The following is an 11,273-nucleotide window of genomic DNA, read 5'->3' as shown; positions in this document are numbered from 1 at the left end:
CTAATATATAATATATATATAATAGTATACTATTAGTTAATATATATTAAATTAATATCTTCTAAGTTATTATCTATTAGTACTAGTGTAACTAGTGTTATTACATATAATTTTTTTTTTTTGAAATGAAAGTTTGATTCATTAAATTGTCATTACATAACTAGGTAAGTCCGATACAATGGCTGGAAGAACCTCACTTGGTACCTCCTCCACCCACACACCTTCAGTGTCTAAGATTAGAGCTAACCTAGCACTACATGTGCTGCACTATTGCCCACTCTCCTTACAAAAGCTACAGACCAAACAGGTTGGGCATGCACCGTAGCCTTGATGTCCTCTATCACCTATCCATCCCAAGATGTGTTAAAAGATCTGAAGTTGATTGCTTCCACTACCACTTTTGCATCACCCTCCAACTGCACCCGAGTGAGTCCTAGTTCACTACACAGGAGAATTGCTCTAAGCATGGCTAGACTCTCTGCTACACTAGCATTCCTTGTTAATTGTCTAGGGGCAGCAACTATCACATGCACCTCTCCTCTGAAGTCCCTCACTACAATACCAATTCCCACCTTTCCTCTTTTTGAATCCACTGCTGCATCCACATTCACCTTCAGATAGTCTTGGCTTGGAGGTTTCCACACGGTTCTCACTGTCTCTACTGGCCTTGTTCGATTCTCTCTTGGTTTTTCATGAGCCAATGTGACTGCCTCTGCATCTCTCACTGCCTGCTGGATCAATACGCATGGCCCCTTGAATTTTCCTTCGAAAACCATAGCATTCCTTCTCCTCCACAAGCCATAAAGCACCTCAGCTACTATGTGGAGTTTTCCTTCCTCTAACTTAGACTGGAGCTCAGACCACAATGTTGTGAAGTCACCAAAGTTCCTTCCCCATTTTCTAACTGGACTGCAGTCCTCGCCCCAAACATCTACTGCTGCAGGGCAATCCCAAAGCACATGTATGTCAGTTTCTTCCTCTCTGCTGCACATAGGACATGTTGAGTTATCAATGACCCTTCTCTTGAAGAGGATACTCCTCGTGGGAAGTATTCCATTGAGAGCCTTCCATAGGAATAGTTTCACCTTGCCTAAGCTTGTTAATCTCCATAGCCTCCCCCACAGCCCTTTACTTTGATCTCCACTGGAAGTTTCTCCCATATTTTGGTTCTTGATCCCCAAGTCTGCATGATAGGCACTCTTTACTGTAAATATCCCTTTTTCTGACAGTCCCCATATTATTTTGTCATCCATCCCTTTTACACTAATAGGAATGCTGCAAATACTCTTGGCTTCCTCTTGACTGAAGATTGCTTGCACCAGTTCTTGTTTCTAGGTTTTGCTTTCATCTTCAATGAGCTCACTAACAATTGCATTACAGTTCAATATCTTGTTTGGTGTTTGAATTTGAAATGTAGAAGGTATAGGCACCCACTTGTCTTTCCATATTTTAATGCTTCTTCCATTGCCAACTCTCCACACTAGCCTTGTCTTTATCAGATCCATTACTGACATTAAGCTCCTCCATATTTGTGATGGGCAGTAGCCTACTCGTGCCTCCATTAGGTTGCCTGACTTGAAGTATTTCTCTTTGAAAACTTGAGCCACCAATGAAGCAGGTTCTTGTATAATTCTTCATCCTTGCTTGGCTAAGAGAGCTCTATTGAAGCAGTTAAGGTCTCGGAAACCCAACCCCCCCTTACCCTTTGCTGTTCCAGCTCTTCCAATGAATACCCCTTCCTTCCTTTCTGTGGGTCCACCAGAATTTGGCAATCATAGTCTCTATTTCTTTGAGAAGCACACTCGGCATCTTGAATACACTCATTGTGTATGCTGGTATGGCTTGAAAACACTCTTGATCATGACTTCCTTTCCTGCAGAAGACAGAAAAGAATTCTTCCAGTTGTTAATCCTTTTCCATATCTTTTCTTTCAGGCCTCTGAATGTGTTATACTTGGATCTTCCTACCGTGGTGGGCAATCCTAGATACTTGTTGTAATTCCCACACACTACACCTTCAGCATGTTGGAGGATGCATACTTTTACCTCGGACCTTGTATTTGAGCTGAATAGAATGGAGGTTTTCTGTCTGTTCAAGGTTTGTCCTGATGCTTCCTCATAGACTTTTAGCAAGTGAGCTAAAACTGACCATTCTTCTAACTTGGATCTGCAGAACATCACGCAATCATCAGCAAACAAAAGGTGATTTATTCTTTTGCCCCCTTGTGACTGCTACTCCTTTAATGAGACCCCTTACTTCAGCATCCTTTAAAAGAGAGCTTAGTCCTTCTGCACAAAGCAGGAAAAGGTAAGGGGAAAGAGGATCCCCTTGCCTTAATCCTCTTGTAGGTCGAAATACAACTCCAGGTGTCCCATTCACCACTATTGAGTAAGAAAGAGATTCCACACACACCATAATCAGCTTCCTCCACTTGTCATTGAATCCCAATTAAGATAGCATTGATTGAAGAAAGCCCCACTCCACCCTATCATATGCTTTTGACATGTCTAGCTTGATAGCCATGCTGCCTTCTCTGCCTTTTTGCCTAGCTTGCATAGTGTGCAGGAGCTCGTAAGCAACCATTATGTTGTCAGTGATTAGCCTACCAAGTAGAAATGCACTCTGGTTCCAAGATATGACATCTTGCAGCACAGATTTCAGCCTGTTGGCCAAGACTTTCGAAATTAATTTGTACCACACATTGCACAAGCCAATGGGCTTGTATTCATTTACTGATCTAGGGACACTTGTCTTGGGAATAAGAGCTATAAGAGTATGGTTTAGGCCTGTAGGCATCTCAGCTGTTCTAAAGAAGTCAAGTACTGCCTGCACCACTTCAGAGCCCACTATATCCCAATGATCTTGGAAGAATCCTGCACTGAACCCGTCTGGCCCTGGTGATTTGAATGGGGACATTTGTTTAAGAGCAACCAGGACTTCTTCTGATGTAAACTCTCTATCCATTTGCTCCCTCTTGTGCTGTGAGATCCTATGTCTTACACCATTCAGGCACTGCGGTATGGTTCTTTCAGATGGGTTAGCAGATTGGTACACCTGTTTGAAATGAAGCCAGAACCCAGTTGCCACCTCTTCCTTTGAACTCAACACTCTCCCCTCTCCATCCTCGATCTGTTTTATGGTGTTCTTTTTCCTCCTTTGGTTGACACATGCATGGTAGAACTTAGTGTTTCTATCCCCTTGTGTCAGCCAATGAACTTTGGCTCTTTGTTTCCACCTTGCATCTTCCTAGTCTAGCAAAAAACCAACCTCAGATTGTAATCTCTTGAGGTCATTCATGTTATCTGCTCTTTCTTCCTCTTGCAACTGTTTTATTTCTTCTATTTTCTGTTTTATGGCTGCTAGTCTGTTCCTTCTCAGGTCCCTGCTCCACTTCTGAAGCTTCCTGCTGCATAGCTCTAGTTTATTTTGCAGCCTGCTATTTTGCCTTTGATGATGAACTTCTCTTTGCCAAACCTCGGCTACTACTGTATCTTTGCAACCATCTTCTTTTGCCCAATTCATCTCATATTTAAAATGGTAATGGAAATGGGACCCCTGGCCCCTGCCACTAGTACCCTCAAGAAGGATTGGTCTATGATCTGAACATAGTGCCACCATTGTGCTGACTCTAGCATCTGGAAACATCTCCATCCATTTTTTGTTTGCCATACCTCGATCTAGTCTCTCCTTAGTGAAAGTTTCACTCTCATGTCTGTTGCACCATGTGTACTTTGCTCCCCTCCACCCTAGATCAAACAGACTGCACTTTTCAACCACCTCTCTGAATGCTCTCATCTGACTTTCTGCTCTAGCCCTTCCACCTACCTTTTCATCATGGGACAAAATTTCATTAAAGTCACCTATTACTCCCCACCCCATGTTCCTAGGATTAAAGGACTACAACAACTCCCATGCTTCCTTCCTCCTATTTGTTTCTGGGTGTCCATAAAAGCATGTCAATAGCCAACTTGAATTATCCTCTTCACTTCTCACGGTTACATTCATTGATGTGTCTTTGGGAGTAATTAACTAATTCCACCTGCACTATTTGCTTCCACATGAGCATTAGTCCTCCACCCCTTCCCACTGCACCTACTGCTACACAACATTCATACCGAGCTTTCCTGGCCACCTTAGTGGCTCTGGCTTGAGACAGCTTGGTTTCCATCAGGAAGACCAAGTCGGGAGCTTTTTGCTTTGTTTGAAAACAAAGGCTTTGAACTGTTCAGGGCTTCCCAAGCCCCCGACAGTTCCAACTTAGTATTTTCATTGCATTCGGTGGGGCTGATCACCAGCCTCCACCGATTCAGTCGAGATAATGCCATTACTTTTAAGACCAGGATTCTTACCTCTTCTCTTTTTCAGAGGTACAGTTAGGGTCTCCTCCTTGGTCTCTGCTGGCCTTTTAACTCTCGGTCGTAATCCTCCTTCCACAAGAGAGGATCCATGTCCTCTTGCTTGGAGTTTCCATCTACGGCTTCCTTGGATTGGACTTGTAACACCATCTGCTTGTTCACTTGGAATAAGCTGGTTGTTGAAACCAGTTGATTCCCGCGCAGGCATCTTCCCTTCGCCATAAGTCTTGACCTATGTCTGGTTGATGGGCCTGTTATTTCTGTTGGGCTTGTCCATCGAACCCATAACTAACAAGGCCTTATTTCTTTCAAGTATTTCCCGCCCAGCTTGTACTTCATTCTCCTGCATGCTTCCTGCACTGTGCTGGTTCTCACCTGCTCTTTGAGTTGCCCCATGCCGTGTCCCATCATCCTCGGCCCCTGCGTCAAGCTTGATACCATTTCCCGCCAAATTCCTCTGCCGTGCATCCGCAGACACCATTCTTTCTCTGGAGTCGTAGGTCTCACTGCCGGCGTTAGACTCTGTGTTTTGCTTTTAGCCGAGGTCCTCTGGTTGTCTCCTACTTGCAGTACTTCCGATAGACCCCTCTGTTTCACCACGTCCTGCTTCCTTAGTAGGATCTTGCCATCCCTCCTCCCTTCCGTTTGAGTTGCCATTTGAGGGAATGAAAGTTGGGCGTCGTCTGTAGCTATCTTCTGCTCGTAGCCACGAACCGAACTGGGAAAAGGAATCTTGGTTGCTTCCTCCTGTCTTCAAGCAGCCACTTTCATTGTGTAAAATCCACCCGCAACTGAGGCAGATTTTAGGAAGCTTCTCGTACTTAAAATTAAGCCACACCTTCTTCCCATTCGCCATTACAGTTCTCCCTCTGGCTATAGGTTTCTGTAAATCTATTTCGACCTTCACCCTTAAGCACTTGCCTCATCCCACTCCATCCTCGTCTGCATCTATATCTAAAACCTTCCCTACTGATTTTCCTATATGCCTTCCCCAATCTTCCGTCATGAATCCTAATGGCAAATTATGTATTTGTAACCAAAACGCTTCTTTGTCTACTTGCATCTTCCCTGGTTGTAAGTTTCCATCGTAAGCCATAATCAAAAAGAGTACGTTCGCGAAGAGCCATGGTTTGCCGTCCAGAATCCTCTATCTATCAGCATGGTTTGCAAACGTAATAATGAAAACATTTTTCCCTACCTCTTGGAACACGGCACGTTTACTTATTCTCCAAATTTTCCCCATGGCACTTGCTATGACCTCTTTTCCCACCATACGGTTTGAGCATATTTTTCCGATTAGGCTTCTTTCTCCTTTACGATATATTTCCTCTTCACTTCCCTGGGAATACTCAATGACTTCTTCTTCTTCCTCCGTGAGCCTCAGGTTACTCCACCGATCTTCAATGTCTTCCATCTTTCTTTACTTTGGACTCTCCCTGACGAGGACTGGACTCTCCCTAACGAGGACTCTAGTGTTATTACATATAATTAGTTACTAGTTATTACATCTAGTTATTACATATTTGTTATAGACTATTCACTATAGTAAATAAGTTAATAAATATTACTAATTTACTATTATACCATATACTAACTTACTAATAGACTAATAGTATTAGACTATTACTATATAGTAAATTACTAATATAATTCAATAGTATACTATTGAGTTACATATATATTAAATATATATCTTTAAGTTATTATCTATTAGTACTAGTGTAACTAGTGTTATGGACATATTATTAGTTACTAGTTAGTAGTTATTACATCTAGACTATCTAGTTATTAGACTATAGTAAATAAGTTAATAAATATTACTAATTTACTATATATTAATAGACCAATAGTATTAGTATTAGTGCATTACTAATATATAATATATTTAATAGTATACTATTAGTTATATGTATATTAAATTAGTATCTTTAAGTTATTATCTATTAGTACTAGTGTTATTAGATATTATTAGTTACTAGTTATTACATCTAGACTATCTAGTTATTAGACTATAGTAAATAAGTTAATAAATATTACTAATTTACTATATATTAATAGACCAATAGTATTAGTATTAGTGCATTACTAATATATAATATATTTATTAGTATACTATTAGTTATATGTATATTAAATTAGTATCTTTAAGTTATTATCTATTAGTACTAGTATAACTAGTGTTATTAGATATTATTAGTTACTAGTTATTACATCTAGACTATCTAGTTATTAGACTATAATAAATAAGTTAATAAATATTACTAATTTACTATATATTAATAGACTAATAGTATTAGTATTAGTGTATTACTAATATATAATATATATAATAGGATATATTTTTACTAACTTAAATATATTTTTACTAACTTATTAAATTATTTTTACTAACTTATTAATTTGTATTTGTAACTTATTTTTTTTTCCCCAATTTTTTAAAAGTGAAAAGTGGAAAACCCTAATGGGTTAGGCTGAAACGGCGCCGTTTCAGCCTAACCCATTAGGGTTTTCCACTTTTCATTCCCCCCCCCCCCCCCCCCCCCCGATTCTCTCCCCTCCCCTTTCAGTGTTCAGTGCCTTCACCTCACGTCTGAGACTCCGAATCATTTTCTTCCTCAGTGCCTCACCTCTCATCTGAACCCGTGCCGTGCCGTCGCCCCTCCGACCTCCGTCACCCCTCTGAAAGCCCATTCTTTGCAAAACTAAGGTGCCTCTGTCTCTCTTTCTCTCTCTATAATTTGTATATCTTAACTATTTTTGCATTATTTTTGTTCATTTTCTTGATAGTTGTGGATATTAGGTTTGTTTGTATGCTGGAATCGTTGGATAGTTGTGGATTTTAGGATTGTTGTGTGCTATTTATGAAAGGCCATGGGTTTTCTTCATGAGAGATGGATGGGGGTCATGGGTTTAAGTGTACAAATGGTTTAGAATTTATTGAAGTATGGAATTTGTTGTTAGGATCTACTATGAAATACACTAAATGTTGTTAGGATCAATCTCCTTCAGTAGCCCTTGATTCACAGATTCGCAGAAGCTTTTAACCTAGTAAGCACTGAGTTCACTCGAGCTCAGTGTCGAGCGAGGGTCGAGCGGCACAATCTGTCTGAGTTCGCTCGAGCGAGGGTCGAACGGCACACTCTGCTGAGTTCACTTGAGCGAGGTCGAGCGATGCAACCACATTTATAGATTCATAGGACATTTTTTCTCATTACTACTATATATGTATATCATATAAGTTACTTGAGTAATCTTTACATTAGTTCATGAATTTATTTTGTTTATGTTTATCTTATTTGTTGTGTTCTACAGTTCTAGTTATTAAATAATGGATATGGAAGGCACAAACACTCCTACATCCACAGGTGCATCTTGTCCTGGCATTCCAATCCCAGAACAACCGATTGATATTCCCAGTCCAATAGTTGATGAGTCTAGCGGACCAATAGGCTCTTTGGTAGGTACTCCTAGTGCCTTTCATTCTACCCCTCGCCCTCCACCTGGTAGTAGAAATATTAAGAATAGGTCTGAGGTATGGTCCCACTTCACAAAAGTGCCCGATTGTGATCCCAAAGAGCCTATAGGACTTGTAATCATTGTCATAGGCAATGGAAATGCCATCCCAAAAGGCAAGGCACTTCGGCCATGAAAACACACATCCAACTTTGCCCCAAAAACCGTAAGAGTAAATTGGATAACAGTCAAACATTCTTGGTCCTGGAAGCAAGAATTGAAGGAGGGGAAGGGGAGAAGACCTTAGGGATGGCCAAATATAATGAGAAAAAAATCCGAGCTGCCCTTGCTAGGATGGTGATAGTGGATGAGCTACCATTTAGATGTGTTGAGGGAGAAGGGTTTCGGGAATTTGTTAAAGCCCTTGATCCAAGGTTTCCTATTCCTTCTCGATTTACTGTAATGCGTGACTACATGAGGGTATTCTTGAGAGAGAAGGATAGCTTGAAGAAAATGTTTTTGACCACCAAACAAAGAGTATGCCTGACCACCGACACTTGGACTTCTATCCAAAATATTAATTAATGTGTGTGACCGCTCACTTCATTGATAATAATTGGAAGTTGCATAAGCGGATCATTTCATTTGTTCGGATTAGCGACCATAAGGGGGCAACGATTGGGAGGGAGTTGGAGGAGTGTATGCTTGATTGGGGCATTGACAAAATCCTCACAATTATAGTGGATAATGCTACCTCTAACGACTCTGCTATTGATTGGTTGAGAACAAGGGAAATAGGAAGTGCAGATTGTATAGCAAATCACGAGTTTATTCACATGAGGTGTACGGCACACATCTTAAACCTTATTGTGAGTGAAGGTTTGAAAGATGTTGATGATTCAATTGTAAGGGTCCGAAATTTGATTAAGTATGTGAAGTCTTCTCCCCAAAGACTTGCCACTTTCAAGTCTTGTGTTGATAGATCAAAAGTTCAATGTTCTAGTTTTTTGACTCTTGACGTACCTACTAGATGGAATTCGACTTTTCTTATGTTGGATGTGGCTGAGAAGTATCAAAAAGCCTTCCAACTTTTGCTTGATGAAGATCCCTACTCACGAGTTTATTTGTCTGAGGATGGACATGGAAGAAAGGGTCTAGGAGCTCCTGGGCCGGATGATTGGGAGACCATAAGAAACTTTTCGAAGTTTCTTCAAATATTTTATGGTGTTACATTGCGCATTTCTGGTACACTATATGTTACATCAAATAATTATGTCCAAAAGCTTATTGCCATTCATAAACACTTGAATAATTTTTGTGACAATAGTAATCGACCTTTGAGTTCAATGGCTTTCAAAATGAAGACAAAGTATAATAAATATTGGGGTGATCTTGAAAAAATAAATCGGTTGTTGTTTATTGCTGCTATTATTGATCCGCGGTTCAAATTGGTTACTCAAGCATATTGGTTCAAGAAAACATTGGGTGAGGAGAAGGGTGAGGAATTTGTTGCACTCCTCAAGAGGGATATGGAATATTTGTATGAGGCATATGTAGAGTTTGGTGGTGGGTGCGTAATTGGTGCTAACAAAACTCAAAGCGTTGAAGCTAGTGCATCAATGGGGAGTAGTAGTACAGTTACAGACTATGATCCCTTGGATTTTTTGAGGGAGTTCCATAAAGAGCATACAGCATCCTTGATGGATTGTAAGTCAGAGTTAGAACGGTATTTGTTGAGAACATTGAGATTCCTACGGGGAGTTTCGATATTTTAATTTGGTGGAAAGTCAACTCCACCAAGTATCCAGTTCTTGCTCTAATGGCAAGAGATATATCTTGGCCATTCCTATCACCACCGTTGCATCTGAGTCAGCATTTAGTACAGGAGGCCGTGTCCTGGATCCGTTTAGGAGCTCTTTGACTCCTATAACTGTAGAAGCTCTCGTGTGCTCGCAAAATTGGTTGAAATCTACTCCCATATGCTTGAGTCAAAATTATTCTGAAGCCATTGATGATGCAGAGAGCTATAAGCTAGACTCAGGTAATGTATTTAGAGATTTTTTTAAGTTGTTATATGAGTTGATTTTAACATTTTGTAATAATAATTTCCTATACTTTAACATCTTAATGCAGAATTAGCCAATTCTATGACCAGCTTACTTCGTGTAGAGGATTGAGAATCTTGTTTCTGGTATCTTATTTCAATTTTGCTTTCTTTATTTTTATAAATTTATATGGTATCTTATTTCTTTACTAATTTTGTTCTTTTTTTTTTTCAGGCACAAGTTGAAAAATGACATTTTTTGGACCTTTGGTTATGTATTTTTAATTTTAGGTTGTAATTTTGGACCTTTGGTTATGTATTTTTAATTTTAGGTTTTAATTTTGGTTATGTAATTTTAATGTGTGTATTTAGTTTTAATTTAGTTTTTAATTTTGGATGCGCATTTGGATTTAGTTTTATTTTTTGTAGTGATAGATTTTGAATTTAGTTTTATTTTCTAATGTGATGATTTTGGTTAAATAAATTAGAAATCTCAAATTATATTTTTAAAAAAAATTGATATAGAACCCCAAATCCGATTAGAGTTACAAATTGTAAAATTGAAATGTTAATTGGGTTAAAAAAAAAGTTTTAAAAAAAGCCCAATAAAAAAGCTCAACTCCGACTCCGCTCCGACTCCGACTCCGACAAGACGGAGTCGGAGTCGGAGCGGAGTGGGGTGTAAGCGGAGTCGGAGTCGGAGGTCAGATTCGGCCTCCGACAAAGTCGGAGTCGGAGTCGGAGGAGGCCAAATCCGACTCCGATTGAATCGGTGCTCAGCCCTATCTGTCGTAGTACTGAACTTCTGATAATGTGCATGGCATCAACCTTTGTACCTCCAGAATGCATTCGACATCAGTTCCTCAATCGTTAGTCGATCCTCTCGCTGGTCAAAATTTAGTTCAAACTCGTCCTTCAAAAAATTATAAACAATTAGTATAATTTCAAAAGTTATTTAAATAAAAATGTTACACAAAGTAACTAATTACCAAGCAACGATTTTTGATGTGGTCTTTCACATCTTGGAGAACTTTAGCCTAGGAGGTTGTAGCCATCAGTGCATACGTGCGAATAAGTGTACCAACGTAAGAAGCAAACCAAGCTACCTAATCCTTGGAGCTGCCGGTGTGATCGTTAGGTATATCAACTTTAATTTTACCTACTTTCCTCACTTTCTCTATGTAGACACCCTTCGTAATGCCTTTAACTCGACGCTGGTTTACAACAACTATATATACAATAATTAAATTATTTTATTTGAAAGAGATACAGTGATAAAATACCTTATTTTGGTAATGTTGGCCCACTATTGTTGGTAGGTGAACCACACAGGAAGTTAGTAAGTGGTGGAGATGGCTCACATGTTCTTTTGCATTTAGGAGACATATCTGTTTAAAATTATAATAAATTTTTATTCGAAC

At 39.5% G+C, this 11,273-nt stretch overlaps 1 protein-coding gene across 1 annotated transcript; it reads right to left on the bottom strand.

The window, feature by feature from the left end:
• Window positions 1-344: 344 nt before the first annotated feature.
• Window positions 345-1,253, bottom strand: LOC122306401. Its single transcript, XM_043118829.1, has one exon. It carries the CDS (start codon window positions 1,251-1,253, stop codon window positions 345-347), a length of 909 nt encoding a protein of 302 aa, XP_042974763.1.
• Between the last annotated feature and the right edge of the window lie 10,020 nt (window positions 1,254-11,273).

Source organism: Carya illinoinensis, chromosome 4, assembly GCF_018687715.1.
Source record: "Carya illinoinensis cultivar Pawnee chromosome 4, C.illinoinensisPawnee_v1, whole genome shotgun sequence".
NCBI lineage: Eukaryota > Viridiplantae > Streptophyta > Magnoliopsida > Fagales > Juglandaceae > Carya > Carya illinoinensis.
The sequence above is the reverse complement of the archived record's forward strand: the minus strand, read 5'-3'. Positions and strand labels throughout refer to the sequence as shown.